This window comes from Thermobia domestica, chromosome 3 (assembly GCF_964235325.1).
Source record: "Thermobia domestica chromosome 3, izTheDome1.hap1.1, whole genome shotgun sequence".
In the NCBI taxonomy this organism is placed as follows: Eukaryota; Metazoa; Arthropoda; class Insecta; order Zygentoma; family Lepismatidae; genus Thermobia; species Thermobia domestica.
The window spans coordinates 309,190,628-309,206,513 of NC_137456.1; the positions used below are offsets into that span (position 1 = coordinate 309,190,628).

The 15,886-nt window shown below is 35.7% G+C and overlaps 1 protein-coding gene across 2 annotated transcripts in view; it reads right to left on the reverse strand.

Moving 5' to 3' along the window:
• The window catches only part of LOC145681136 (acyl-coenzyme A synthetase ACSM3, mitochondrial-like), a 125,533-nt gene that overhangs the window by 40,064 nt on the left and 69,583 nt on the right, over positions 1 to 15,886 (reverse strand). For both annotated transcript variants that reach the window (XM_081752570.1, XM_081752569.1), the window contains exons 2-6: positions 15,024 to 15,232; positions 13,691 to 13,886; positions 11,618 to 11,795; positions 10,029 to 10,205; positions 5,224 to 5,347 (exon numbers count right to left, since the gene is read on the reverse strand). In XM_081752570.1, coding sequence (XP_081608696.1) covers positions 5,224 to 5,347; positions 10,029 to 10,205; positions 11,618 to 11,795; positions 13,691 to 13,886; positions 15,024 to 15,212 — 864 coding nt within the window. In that variant the 5' untranslated portion in view covers positions 15,213 to 15,232. The remainder of the gene's footprint in view (positions 1 to 5,223; positions 5,348 to 10,028; positions 10,206 to 11,617; positions 11,796 to 13,690; positions 13,887 to 15,023; positions 15,233 to 15,886) is intronic.

Here is a 15,886-nt window from a genome sequence, read left to right on the forward strand (position 1 = left end):
AGGTTCCCTGAAGTAAAGCCAGCCGATCCGGCTAATATAATCTTAATCTTATTTGTTGGTAAAACAGCGATCATGCAGGACCTTAAGACTTTCTATTCGGACGTTATGTGGAAAAACATTCCAAATGATAGGGAGAAATTCCTTCTGTTACTTGATTCATGGTCTGCAAACAAAGACGACAGTCTTTCGTCACCATGTATGCCAGTAGGCTTTGCATTGATCAAACGGCTGATACCTGGTGGATGTAGTGGCATGACTCGGCCTCTGGATGTTCACTTCTTTCATCCATACAAAGTCTTTGTTGTTTTCATCACTGATAACAGCAATAACAGGAAGTAAAGTGAATATTTGGCATCGTAACAGGTCCATACAACTTTAGTCATTCACAACAACTCCAGTTCATACAACAAGTCCATACAACTCCAGTTCAGTGCTCCTCGTTTTCGCAACATGATTCGATTCGCTATCCATGAGGCTGGATGATACTCGAATGAGGAGCCTGAAAGTTGGATCGTTCCTTACGATTACTGTTTTGATGGAATTGTGAACGACAAATGTTTCAAGTGCGACTTGATTGCGTTTGTCAGGTGTGTTCACTGTGAGCAGAGTATTTGTGTGAGGCATGCACTCTTTTCTAAACTGCATATTGATTGTAGTAATTGTTAACTTTTTTGTGCAATAACAAAACCACTTCGGATTTGCAAAACAAACAGCTTTCTCTTGTGTTTCATCACTTAAATATGCTGGAAACACGAACATAAACAAGTTTAAAGGAAATAATAGGTATAAGACTTCTCTCTTATGTTTTGAACTATGCATTACGATTATAGCATGTACCTCCATGTGACGTTCTAGTGGTTGTAGCCCCTAAGCCCTTTGAGCTTTGCACCTAAAACTTCCCTGACTTATTGAGCACACTAAGTACTACTCTATCGCATATGTCTCAGGCAGAAACTCGATTCACCCAAATGTTACCTTTACTTGTTAGAAACTGGAATATTAGGACATTTCGTCAACAGTTATGTTGACCTGTCATTTTTTAAAAATCACAATAGTCGCTTAGTTATACCAAAAAGCAAAGATATAATTGAATCGTTTTTTAATTCGGAAACAACACATGCAAGAGAAAACAAGTTTCAAGAAAACTGAGAAAAGCTATACTGCACATCAGCGGCGGGTCGAGGCTGAATGTTTGGGGGAAGCGGTCGTTCGAAATCAAATCAAGGTCAAAGTATATTGCAAAATAATAATAATAATATAAAAATAAAAAATAAAAAAGGTAAAACAAATTTAGAAAAGGAGAAGTAGCTCTTCTGTAGAATTAACTTATTTAGAAATTGATACTAATGGATTACAAATAATAATAATAATAATATAATATAATAATAGGTAATAGTAGAATAATAATAAAAAAGTATATTCTGGGCGATCTCCTCCTTTGGATCCGCCCCTGCTAATACTATACAGGGTGGCAAGAAAGTAGGTATACAGTCCTGTACTGATCAACTCATTGCCTTTTATGTCATTTCTTATTGTTATCCATTAGTTAGACATAGTTTTTTATATTATTTGTTCTTAATGTCTTTTTACTTATATCTTAAACTCGGAACAGCCAAAGCAAATAAACCTATAAGATAGAATGTTATAGGTACTTGATCAATGGAGGGGTGTACTTTTGGGCCACCCTGTAGTTTATCCAAAAACGTCTATTTATTTATAATATAACAAGCATAGGCAACAGCTTAACAGGTGCAGATATCTCACAAAATGTGTATCTACGAGTAGAAAAAAAAAATAATGTTGTCAACTTCGTCTGAAAAAAAACTTGACATGTGTCGTTTTAGAAAAAAAAACGATTCAATTGTGTAACAGCGTGCAGAGTTGATTTTGCTTGTATTCTCTTTAAATAAAACGACCATTTAGTTTAGTTTATACCTTTTTGTTTCTTCTTCTTTTTTTGTCTCTGTCTCTGTGTATGTGTGTGTGTGTGTGTGTGCCGCGGAGGTTAAGTCTCTAAGTTGAATATTTTTCTTTTACCAAACATTTTTGTATTGAATATTTTATAAATTCGAATGAGAATAAATGGCTGTTCCTGTGATTAAATTACAGTATATTGTGTATGGAACCTTGTGATTGTGTGTGATAATACAATAATATATATAGATTGTGATCAGAAAAATGGAAACACCTGAACAAATTGCAACTTACCAGATTAATATAGTGTCGGGCCACCTTTCGCCTTCAGAACAGCCTTGATGCGACGTGGGATGGAGGCATAGAGGTCGTGAATGGTAGCAAGTGGAATTTTACACCATTCCTTGTGCAGGGCATCGGCCAGTTCTGTGAGAGAGGATGGAGGTGGAAATCGTCGCCGGAGTCGTGTTTCCAAGACGGACCACAGATGTTCAATTATGTTGAGATCTGGGGATTGGGCGGGCCAGGGGAGGTGTTGAACTTCATCCCAATGTTCCTCAAACCACGCTGCAACAACGCCAGCTGTGTGAATGGGTGCATTATCCGGGCGTCATTGTCCGGGAACAACATCCGGACCATAGGATGCAACTGGTCTCTTAAAATTGCGACATAATCGTTGGCAGTGATTCGTCCGCTAAGTGTGACCACATGACCCAATGAAAACCATGATATGGCGGCCCACAGCATCACAGAACCGCCGCCATGTTTCACAGTTGGGCGGAGACACTGCAGATCATAAGCTTCTTTGGGCATTCTCCACACATAAACACGGCCCGTGGTTGGGAATAGGGTGAAGGATGACTCATCCGACCATATCACACGTTTCCAGTCCTCAACGGTCCAAGTTGCATGGTCGCGGCACCATTTGGGGCGTGCGAAAGCGTTATGGTCCCTGATGAGCGGTTTGGCCCGTGCAACACGACCCCGTAAGTTTATGTCATGTAATTCGCGGCGGACTGTGATTGTCGAAACAGGGTGGGGGAGGTGCTGATTGACTTCCTCCGTCACTTGCTCCGCAGTGGCACGACGGTTCTGCGTGACAATGCGCTTTAATACCCAGCGTGACCTGTCACTCATGATTTTCTTCCGCCCACTGTTCCGCTTCCCCGATGTGGTTTTCCCGTGTGTTGCGTAGGCCGTCATCGCCTTCGACACTGTCCCACGCGACACACCTAACACAGTAGCCACTGTCGTCACACTCACTCCACATAACCGCGCACCAACAATTTGCCAGAGGTCACGGTCAAGGTCAGAGGTCACGGTCAGATCAAGGTCACAGGTCATCTTGACAACCCACTTGAATACACTGAAAACAACGTAATGTCCGTATCTCATCATGTCAAATGAGTTCTCAAGGTGACCTGTGACCTTGATCTGACAGTGACCTCTGACCATGACACTTAATTGACGCATATTTGGTTGTCTTGCGACATAGAATCATACCATACAGCTTTTTCTTCGTTATCACTTCGATTTACGTTTTTTCAGGCTCTTTCAGAATTTAACATTGGAATCCCATAAGGAAAAAATCGAAAATTGATCTTTGACCCTATATTTCTTCAACCTTCAGTACAAGTGACATGCTTCTATGGCGAAACAAAACTTATGTCCTTCGTCTAAAGTTACACCAAATTCCACGGCTTTACCTCATACCACTTTTGCACAGTGAACAAATGAAATTGACACACGAATTAATCAACACTCTGTAGACTACGATATATATATATATATATGTGTGTGTGTGTGTGTGTGTGTGTGTGTTCAATTCATATATATTCATATATATTGTCCGCAGGCAAGTGATATTGGTAACGGCATTTAGTACTGAGATGGCTTATTATCACAACTAGGGGTTATGTACAGCTTAAATCATGCAGTGTATTAAGAAATATTAGTGTTCGAAGCTTGTAGTGCCCTTCTAAATTGTTCCCACGCTAGCGATACCTATTTACGTCGAACAATCGACAGCGCACGTAAAGACATCTATTATCGCAATAGTTAAATATTAGGATGAGGAAAAGTACTTGATACATTAAGGCTGGTTGGTAGGGAAAAGTTACTTGTTACTTAACAGCAGCGCAGGTAGTGATACCTATACACTAATGGAGAACGGGTATTAGATGTATTGAAAATATTAGCTGACGTATGAACTTAAGAAAATCAAATGGAATTATTTAGTTTTATCGTCTTCCAGTTGATTAACGATTCTCCCACCAGGACTCGAACCCGGGACCACGTGTACCAAAGATGCGCGCACTACCAGCGTGATCATCCGTGAGATTCTTTTGCTTTTGTATACGTGAATGTTGTAGAAACACATTAAAGTTGGGTTTTAGTTGAAAGATACAATTGATGATGTGCATAATCATAGAAGAAAGAAGGTTAACGTAGAATTTTATAATCGCGCGAAAACTAAATATATTAACTACATAGTAGGAAAACACTGTAGTCATACTCGAACACCGAATGTTTGAGAGATAAAGGAGGGAAACGATGGAATACAACGTTAGGTTTAGTCATATGATTGATGGAGGTCCGATCATATCACGAATTAAAAGGGAACGAAGTATGAACTAGAAAGCCAACAATAATGGACAGTCATAAGAAATTATTTCCAAGTGGATATGGATGCGCACGAGACAAGATTTGTGGCTGTCTCGTCTCAAAAATGTGCTTTAAAAGTGATGTCTCGACTCGAAAAATGTATATTTCTCTATTAGAGGAGTCGTGTCTCGACTCGAATGTTGTCAGGAAAATCCTGTCTCGACTCGTCTTGTGCGTATTCCTACAAGTGGAAGATTCTGATATGCATTCTAAGAACTGTTGTTGGTAAGAGGATTAGTTTTATATAATGTAAGCCTGAATCATGGAAGTGATATGACAAAATAAAAATAGTGTAATGAGATTTAGTGAGATTTAGGTTGCCGAAGATTACATTGGGAAGAAAAGAAAAATATACATTTTTCATGGTATTCTTTGTTGGTAGCTTTTAATATAAGTGGTACTGTATTTTCTTATTTCGATTAAAACAATGATGTCTTATTAGAACATCTTATTAGATAGATATTTGAACGCATTACGGATGGATTTTTATTTGTAATGTGAAAAAAAATCCTCACTCGTAACCGGCAGGGAAGGATTACTTCCTGAATATGCACGGACTGTGTATGTAGTGTGAATTCAGCTTATTTCAAACAGGTTATTTGAATATAAAACATGATTTTTATAAATCTCAAGTATTTCACTTACTCCATGAATGAATACTGTACAGCCTGTAGACCAAGGTGCAAATACATTAGACCACGCTGACTTTGCCCATCCTGTATCAGAGATGTTCCAATGAACGTCGTCTTGCGATAAATCGAGCCAATATCTGGAATGTCAACATGTTATAAATTATAGTTAAAATTAAGCTAATTTTCGAAATTGGATATTTAATACAAATGTGAAAATAAAATGGAAACGTCCTCTTGAAATGACGGAGCTATAGAAAGGTTTCTGGGCTAGGACCCCTATTTTGAGATCTTGTCTGATGCTACTAAAATATTTAAAACGTAGTACTAGTTGTGCCATTTAACATTCGAAACTATTTTTCAGTGTAACAGTAACTACGGATAATCCCTAAAGTATCATCTTTGTGCTGACCACTAAAAAAGATCAATTACTATAGTAAGTCTGGAGTGTAATGTTCATTATAAAATTATGATTTTTTTGTTTCTATTAAGAAGTATTTCCACTTTGTTTAAATGAAGTAAAGCTGAGGACCCACAAAAGGGTTTCTGGACGCAGTTTGCGCTCAAGAGCTTATTAATGGATATATTTTTTTTAAAATTGAAAATGGCATAATCGAACTCTGATTATGCTGTGATGCCTTTCTGTAGGATAAATTCAATAAAATTTAGTCTACAATTAGGGATACACACGAGACGAGTCAAGTCGAGATTTAAGACTGTCTCGACTCGTCTCGATAAAATGCTATCTCGACTCGTGAAGTAGAGACAAAATATACGAAGTACAACATATAATAAACAAATAAAATGTACGAAATTTACAACATTCTGATTAACTTACAGCAAATGTTACAAATTATGATGAAGCAACTGACGACTACAGATGGTTGATAAGGCAACAGGTTTCTGGCTTTCGAGTTGTCCGACTTTTAAGTTAAAAATATTTTATATTTAAAAAGATTTTATTTACTCTCTGGGTTCCCAATATTCTTTATTATACTACGTAGTCAACATGTACCAAGCAATCCTTCAGATTTCATTTGAGAGGATGTCATATCCCCAGGCTCCTGTAGAAACTATGATATTGGAGTAAAATGAGAAGGCCACTTATCTTACAATGTACCGCTTGGAACTTAAGTGGGCTAACTCAAAAATTGAAGTTTTCCAGGAGTGAAAGTTGAAGTTCAATATCTTATCAACAATTTATATTTCTGTAATATTGGCAACCAAAACAATAACTATGTAGTTAATAGTTTTATAATTTACTGTTTAGAAAAAAAAAAGCTTTTTAAAAATTTTAGATCTATAGACTGTTTCTTCATTTCTGGGAGTTCGGTCTTCTGGCATCCAAGTTGTCCATTTATTGTAATACAATATGTAAAATAGTCTTATATCCATATCATAACATGTGACATGCAACAAACGTTACATTATACATTTTCCATAACTTATGTTATGCTACTACACATTAAAGCTTCAAAGTAGTTGGGGAAGCGATAGTCCAGAAGTCATTATGTAGGCCTATTACATTCATGTGAACGATAAGATGATAATTATAACTGTTAAATTACTATATACTGACAGTTGCTCACTCAAATAATTTATGAAGTTCATTTTATCACAATAGTTTTATACAAACTGGATATGTGGATAGATGCTGAAGTATTATTATTATATTTGAAGTACTAACAAATATCACAACTTAAATTAGTAGTTTAAATTACTGAAATGAGATGAAAACTTAAGCTTTATCAAAAAGTTAACTATTGAGTTTACGAATTCTGTGCCTTTTAAAAGTAATAAATACTGTTATTGGTTTCAAGGTAGATAACAGTTTGTGAGCGAATAATTTCTTCGAAATATTTTTTTAAAATAGTGCAAAGATTTTCGAGACATTCGAGATTTTTACGAGTAGTCTCGTGTTGTGTCGATTTACACAAAGCATATCTCGACTCGAATACCGTCTTGTTTTCGAGTCGAGAGGCCACAGTGGCTCAGTGGTAGAGCGTTCACCTCTGGTGCTCGGGGTCCTGGGTTCGGTCCCAGCCTCCGCCAAGTAAACTTTGTGGTGGACAAACACTGTGTGCGTGGATTTTCTCGGGGTTCTCCCGTTTCCTCCCACTTTCTTCGTTCCACCATTTCATTCATCACTCATCATCACCGTCTCCTTTAGCCTAACCGGCATAACCGTGGGACGTAAAACTCAAAAGATTTCATTTCATTTCATTTTTGTTTTCGAGTCGAGTCGAGACGAGATTCGAGATATGACTCGTGCGCATCCGTATCTACAATCCTGCTTGTCTTCGTTTTGCCATAACCAACTTCAGTCTCTTGTACTGCTTTTTTGAGGAAGAATAGTAAATTTGAGAGAATTGCGCCCACTCACTCGAGGAGATGGACACTTCTAAGTAAAACCAGTAGACCTATATATAATCGTACGATATATATCAATTTAATGGAAATACCTGAAAAACGTACTACATAACAGATTAATAAGGCGTTGGGCCGCTTTTCATCCTCAGAACAACACTGATGCGACGTGGAATAGAATTATAGAAGTCGTGAATGGAGGCAAATTGAATATTACTCCATTTCATATGCCGTGCATCACTGTTTCATAAGAGGACGGAGGTGAAAATTTGCGCGGGATTCATGTATCCAAACGGACCACAAATGTTCTATTATGTTCAGGTCCGGGATTGGCCGGGGCAGGGAAAATGTTCAACTTTATCTCGATATTCCTCAAACCATATCGTACCCGCTACAGGTGTGTGATTGTACGCATTATCGTCCTGGAATATGACGCCATTGCTCGGAAATATCTGGATCTATAGAAAGAACATGGCAACATTATCACGGGCAGTGACGTAATCGGTAAGTATCAGCACAGGACCCACCGAAAACCAGGATATTGTAGCCCATAGGATTTACGATTGTTTTACGCCATATTTTACGATTGGGCAGAGACAGTGATGATCATATGCTTCTTTGGACGTCTGCCACGTTTAAACACGGCCTGTGGTTTGGAATAAGGTGAACAATGACTTATTCGATCATATCACATGTTTTCGTTCCATGTTGAATGTTATTGGCACCATTGGCGTAGTGATAAAGCATTATGGTCTGTTATTATGGGTTTTGCTCATGCAACTCCACTCTGTATGCCCATGTCATGTAACTCGCGGCGGACTATGATTGTCAGTACAGGCTATGGGAGGCTGTGCTTGAGCCTCTCCCTTACTTGCAGCACAGTTGTGCGACAGTTCTGAGATATAATCTGCTTTAATGCTTGGTGGGCGGGCCTGTCACAAAGTTTTTTTTCCGGCCACTGTTCCTCTTCGTCTGTACAGTTTTACCGTGAGTTTTGTAGGCCATCGTTAGCTTAGGAACATCATTTCGCGACACACTCAACACGATATTTTCGTCATGTTTGCACTACTTAACCGAGCGCCAGAATTTGTCATTTCTGGAAACAAGAGAAGTTGTCCACTTTACACAATCACGTCCATCTGCTCAGTTCGTATACAGTTTCGTTCTACTACTCCTCATGTAGTACGGAGTTTCCCTAACACACCACTACCAACAGACCGGCGCTGTGTTCGCCGATTCATCGTTCCCAACCCAGATATTTAACATGTTTCCAACTGTAGATGTTTCCACTGAACTGATAAGTAACTATACATCAAAGAGTCTAAAAATTATTGGGTATATTGCGCACTAGATTTATTAAAACTGGACTGTCAGACTATTATTTAATTTGGTCTCTGCAGAATTATGTGAATTGTGTTAAGTTAGTTTCAAAAGAGGCCTGTAAAAACATATGTTACAATTTTGTTATAGAAAAGCATAGAATTTCTAAAGCGACGGGATCATAGTCTTGTCGAAAAATGGCAGACGGTCGCCAAACAAATGGTTCATAACTCTATTGGTTTCATAATGTTATTTTCAAATCATGATAAACATATTTTCAATTTGACCTCCACAGGATCAATACGTTTAGAAAATCATACGAGTTGTCTTCAAAAAGTATCGAATCTTCGTTTGGCAAAATATTTATTTATGGTTTTGGAAATTCGAAACATTAATCCCCTTCAAAGTAGTTCCCTTGGTAATGCACACATTTCTCCCAACGCTCCCGCCATTGTTGGAAACACTTCTGAAATGCTTTTTTTTTTTTTTTTTTTTTTGAATGGTGAGCAACCGTGTCGTCGTATTCCGCATGGTTTTATCTTGACTCAAATCAGGTCCCTTTTAGTGGCATTTTCAGCTTGGGAAATAATCAAGTGACACGAAGCAATGTCGAGTGAGTAGGGAGCCTGACGACGCAGGAATGTTGTATTTGGCGATGACAGCCGGAATCAAATTTCACAGATACTCTCCTCATGCCCAAATTCCCGTTCAAAATTGAATGTGCCGATCCGTTTCCGCTTGCGTATCACCAAGCTTTTAGCAAAATTTGATGCAATATCGCTGCTCAAGTGTTTCTGTCATTAAAAAAAAAGAAAACTGAAATCTGACGACCGCTCACTACACGTCTTCTCGTTGGCCGACTGAAAACGACTACGCTTTCAGTGGGTGGGAAAAACTACGACTCCGCATGAGTGTCCCCTCTACATTTATACTTATACCTAAGAAAGTCTCTCGCGCTTCATTGGTTTACGCGGGAAAAATAAGGTTCTATACTTTTTTAAACACACCTCGTATATCCATTTATATGGCACAAAGACTATTATACTTTTTATCAGTAATAGAATACCAGCTATAATATAAAATAATTATTGTAATGTTAAAATATACGATAATAACTTATTAAGCAAGACTTACTTTCCTGTAATCTCGTGCATTATTCCACATCTAGCATGTGTATGTGGAACGACTTTAGAATTCCCTGTAGTTCCTGAGGTAAAAAATACCTGTATTATGTCTCCACTGTCTGTTTCAACTTCTGTTCCATTTTCAATATTGTTTCTAAGCAAAGATTTGTAATCCAACCATCCTTTCCTATTGTTACCAAAAGAAAAGAGAGATTGTAATGTCTATCTTTCATAGAATCAGAGAAGAATTTAAACTGGTCATTGTGCTAAAATATCTAGCATACATGTAACACAAAGAAAATTATTGCTAATACAAACGACCTCAAAACGTTGTTTGATACTTGCATGTCTTTTTTTTTTTTTTTTTTTTTTATAGCCCGTGATTGATATGGGGATTTATTTTTTTTTAATGAACTAAAATTAAAATGGCTTGATTTTACTGATTTCCTGTTCAAATCTATTTAAATTAAGATTTCATATTTATAATTTTGATATTCAGTAAGTCAATTTTAAGCAATATCAAAGTTATATATGATGGAAATCCTTTTGAAAAAAAAAAAAAATAGTCCAGACGTTTTAGATGACTTGAAGTAGCAATCAGCAAAACCAAATCATTAAAATTCTAATTCATACCTGTATAAATCAATGCAGGGGCGGACTCACAGGGGTGGTCCACCGGTTCACGACTCCCTTCCAAAACTTCGTAAATCGATGTACACTCATGTCCAAAATGATTATCGCATATGATTATAACTGTCTTCTTGTAAGAATATAATTTGATAATGATTTTGCAGGATACTTTTAATACTGATACTATGTGTTAAACCGGGAAATGTATATTTGTGGTAAATTTCATAGAAAAATAATTATAAATACGAAAATTATAATGAGTAAAATAAAATGTTGCTAAATGAGCAAGAAAGTTTTATTTTCGTTTTATCCCTTAACGGTTCACTATCTTTTCTGTCTGTTATCGGCACTGATTGCAAAACAATATATCCACAGACTACCTTCCGCGTAAAATTTATCAGAGTTGTCACCAGCAGGCAATAGCTTCTCTGGATCGCCGAAAGCATGTAAACAAATAACCACAAGGAAAAATACCTAAAAATAATAGTCTTCAAACGCAATAGGCAAGATCAAAAAATGTGTAGCCAAATGGTAACGAAAACTCGTTAAGGGTTATTGTTCTTATTTACTGCTCTTTTGACATGAAATTTGCCACATACATGTCTTTGCCGATAATTAATGAAAATGAATGGTTATGAAATAACTGGTGAAATGATAAAGTGGAAGGAAACGGGAGAGCTCGAGAAAACCCACGGATCGATGTTGTCCACCATTAACTCATATGGCCTGGGATCAAACAAGAATCAATCACACCAGAGGTGAGCACTCTACCATTGATCCATCGTGCCCCCTAAAACTGTTTTCATTCAACTTTCAATATACATTCTAAAATTTTGCAAGAAAAAATATTGATTGCTTTTCTTATTCTATATCACAAATTTTACGGAAGCGTTCTCAGTTTTGATTGAAAATGTTAGTAAATATGCCATACATCAATTTCAAAAGTTTAGATATTGCAGCATTTCCTACCTTCCTTCTTGTGTGTCTGTGACTAATATTTTCGTTCGTAAACTTGTAAGGTTTTGTATGGAATCGATTTTCTTCGCACACTCCAAGTTTGCAATTACACAGTCAGCCTTAATGGTACGAATACGATATTCCAAATCTTTCTCTGTTAACATTGTTGTTCCTGGACACATAATCACACCTAAAATGAAAAAGAATACTATTATGTAATCCTCAATTAGATCACAAATGTTACTTACTCTGTTATTTAAAATGCACCATGGTAAACAAAAAGGAAACTAAGTTTAGACCGTTATTCTTTGACAAAATGCTTTTAAAATTCACTATGGGGCCATTCTATTTTAAGTCAACCAATGATGCAAAATCATAGTTTCAGATTTTGATTACTTTTGTACATTGAAAGACATGTTGGGGGATAGTTATTTGCCCTCATAATTAATTAGTAATTAATTTACTAGGGATCGGAAGTTGAAGACCTAAAAATTACCCAAAAAGAACCTATAAAAAGACCTAAAAATATCTGAAAAAGGACCTAAAAACTGGGGAAAAGGACGTACAAATAAGATCCAATGTAAAAGTCTCCAATACTTAATGAATATAATACTTAAATATATATAAATATAATATAATGCTAGTGTTCCTCTTCTGTCACTGACGTGATGAAGATGGGGATTCCTGTCACCTGCTTCTTTTAGCAGTTGTAGTAGGAGAGCAAGTAGATTTTTTTTATATAAATAAGAAGTATGTGTTGGTGTTTACAAATATAGACCACGTGTAGGATATTACATTATTCACTATGATACTAAAATTTAAACCGCCATACTTAGTATAAATCTATCAATTCTGCAGAACGTTATAATTTCAAAAGCCAGAAAATTAATAACGGAATTTGAATTGCAGCCTCTCCCAGGAAGAATTCTTCTCAAAGTACAGTATCTGCAAAAATTATCATCTTTTACCCGAGATTTCTTTCCTAGAGCTTAGACGGATCTCTTGGTGTTTCGTCGAAACATAAAAGTTTTAAAACTGATATAAATAGCATATCTCATAGGTAGAAAAAAGCGCGAGCGACATTGTAATGGGTGCTTTGAATGGCGTTTTTGTAGATGCCATTGAAGTAAAATGAAACATTTGTTTCAACTAGTAGGAAAGAAGATATACTGTATTTGCAAGTCCCTAATAGACTGTGTTATGATACAAGAGAAGTTTTGACATATAAATAATCTAAAGGTCGCTTAGATAACAGGAGAAACAAGAAACCGATTCGCGTGTTTAAATTGAGAAGAAATAGGTACAGGGGCCAATGAACGATGTCGAATTCCTTTCACAAAATTACAAAACAAACGGTAAATTATGTGAATGTAGAATTGGACTAAGATACCATGGTTTATTGAAAGAATATTGAAGAAATTGGAGGAAAAGATAACATAAAAACAAAAGAGATTCCAGAAAGAGGAAACTATCTACAAAAAAAGTTGAATGACGAATTAAGAAGACAAACTAACAAACCACGGAAGCATACGATAGTAGTAAATGTGAACAAGTAAAAAATTAGGAAGAATAGAGTTATTTGGTGCAAGCTTGTTCAGTGAATATGCCGACACATTTTCAACTAGCTTCATTTGAGTCACAAAACAAAATATTGGAGTAATTCTTAACCCAAGAGTCAAGTAACATCTGTCCCATTTTAGACTGTAGGAGAGATGTTTGCGTTGTCACAATGTTTGCTACTGGTGAGGCAAAATCCGCTTCGAACCTCATATCAGAGGTGGAAATTTATGCATTAAAATTATCGTGCTAAAGAATATGAATATTCGCTTTTACCTTAATTTCTATATTGTATTCTGTTATGTATAAACATTTTCTATATCTGAGTAAACGAATTCTGAACAACTTGTTTCCGATATAGAATATATTAAATGATTTCAAATACGTAAATTTTATGTTTAAAATGTATACAGAAACTAATTGCAGGATATGTGCAAAGTTTCTTAACCATTTTGTTAAATATGATTTTGAATAGAACTAAAGAGGATTATTTTGCTTTTGTTGTTACGTACCAATGATTCTACTCACCAATTCTTGCTAAAGCGACGTTTACCACCCACCATTCAGGAACTCTCGAAAGGAGGACTATGGTTCGTCGTACATTTTCGAGGTCTTTTAATCCCTTTGCAAGTCTCTGGGATTCCCTCTTTAGCTGAGAATACGTTAGTTTTACTTCTTTCCTTCCATCATGGGAAACATACCATAGCGCAATTCGGGAACCACTCTACTTAAGAAATTAAATCAATAAATAAATTTAATAGCGCTGAAAATTGACATTAAATAACAAAAACTGATGAGAACTTTAAAATACTTTTTTAAAACATTATCCAGGTATGCAATCATGTACAAAATAACTTTGTTTTGTTTATTTTTTATTTTTCTGTTTATTTATATTATCACAACAATTCACAAACAGAACCTCTTCTTGACTAAGCGGTTACCGTATATGCTTTTGGCGTTAAGACCCGGGTTCGATTCCCAGCGGGAGCTCATGTTCTTCGGATTATTTCACGTTAATCAGTAGGTCTCATTTCATATAGCCTCGCTGCTGGAAGGGGCGTTACACTCAAAATCAAGTCAACTCAATTCACAAACAGGCCGGAACACATGGGAAGTCTCTCAAATCGAGATCAATTGATACTGTAATCTCGATAATTGTGACGGTAGGGAATGCCTACAAAATCAATCACATATTGTTTTAATTGAACTACCATGTCGCATAGTTTCATTGATTTCTATTGGGAATTATTTTTCTGTTTAGCTAAATGTTCCTTGCTTTTCCAAAATGAATTTGCATTCTATATAAATGTAATTATTACTCAAATTTTATTCTTAAATATTTAAATTACATACTGGTATAACAATCAACATTTAAACACATTTGAAGTTTGCTTTCTATTAATGCAAACAGTTAGTTTGTAGTTTGTAGATTTTTCTGATCTGTTAATAAAAATGAAGAGCTGTCGCTAACATATACTAGTTATTATTCCTGTTTACAAACACCTACAAGAATTGAGTTCAGGGAACCCATCACCTTTTGCGCTGTTTCAATGCATATTGCTTTCAAATTGACATCATTGAAAAGGAATATTAAATATTTTATTTACCTAGCAACCTCCTTAATGAGTATTTCCAATTATCATAACTTTCAATTCCATGTTTAATTCCACATTCTAATTATAATAATAAAACTTTGATTCATATTTTGATCACATAATTATTTAGTATAACCTTATTGCTGATTATAAATATACATATATCGTTCTTCAACTATACAGATTTTACTTTGTGTCTTTGCGATGTTTAAATCCAAACTTCTGTTATAGTTATACATTTATAATGTCGTTATCTCAGAACTTACTTTATCATCTGACGCCCATTTATCAACAACATCTCTTGCAAAATTATAGCGTTTAGGAAATGGTGGTATAACATGTTGAACAATATCTTCATATGTGTAATCCTTTCTTGCTGAATAATTCCTTACAGACAACACTCCAAGTTGGAACTTTAAAATATTGTTTAAATGATGAACTTTCTTAACTAACATGGCTGGAGTTTCGTAATTACCTTTAAGAAAAGGAAAATAAGAAAGTCATTCATAATATAATAGTAATATATGTTATAAACTTAGTATGTTTAATTCCTCCTTGCATAGTTTAAACAAACTATTGCAATTGGGATTTAATACATATATTTTGGGCTGTTTGGTTTAAGTGTAGATTTATTGTCAAAGATGCACAAACTGAAAAACAGATAGTTATCAAAATAATGGGAACATGTAGTTTGAAACATGTGATACAGTAACACTGAGATAAAAAAAAGAAAACGGATTCATATCAGAGAATGTTTCTAAATACTTTATTGTTCAGTGCTGCTCTAGAAAGTTAAGTGATTCCTTTATTTGTGCTATTCAGTTACCCAGAAAGTATCGAACATACGTATAGTAACTCAAAATATTTTCATCCTCAGTGTGATTCTAGGAAAATGAAGAGATATTTGTGCTGTACAAGATTTCAAATGTAGGAAAATTTATATGTACCGTATTAGGTTCATTGTAATTCCAAACAGGTTATGCTTATGCTGTGTCAGATTTCAAGCATCTATAACAATTCCAGCTAAGGGAAGCTTTTGTACAAGACTGGTTAGCTTGAAGTATAGCCTACTAAACTACTATTAAAAGACAAATTTCGAAATGTGCAATAAACTAAGAAAATGCTCAAA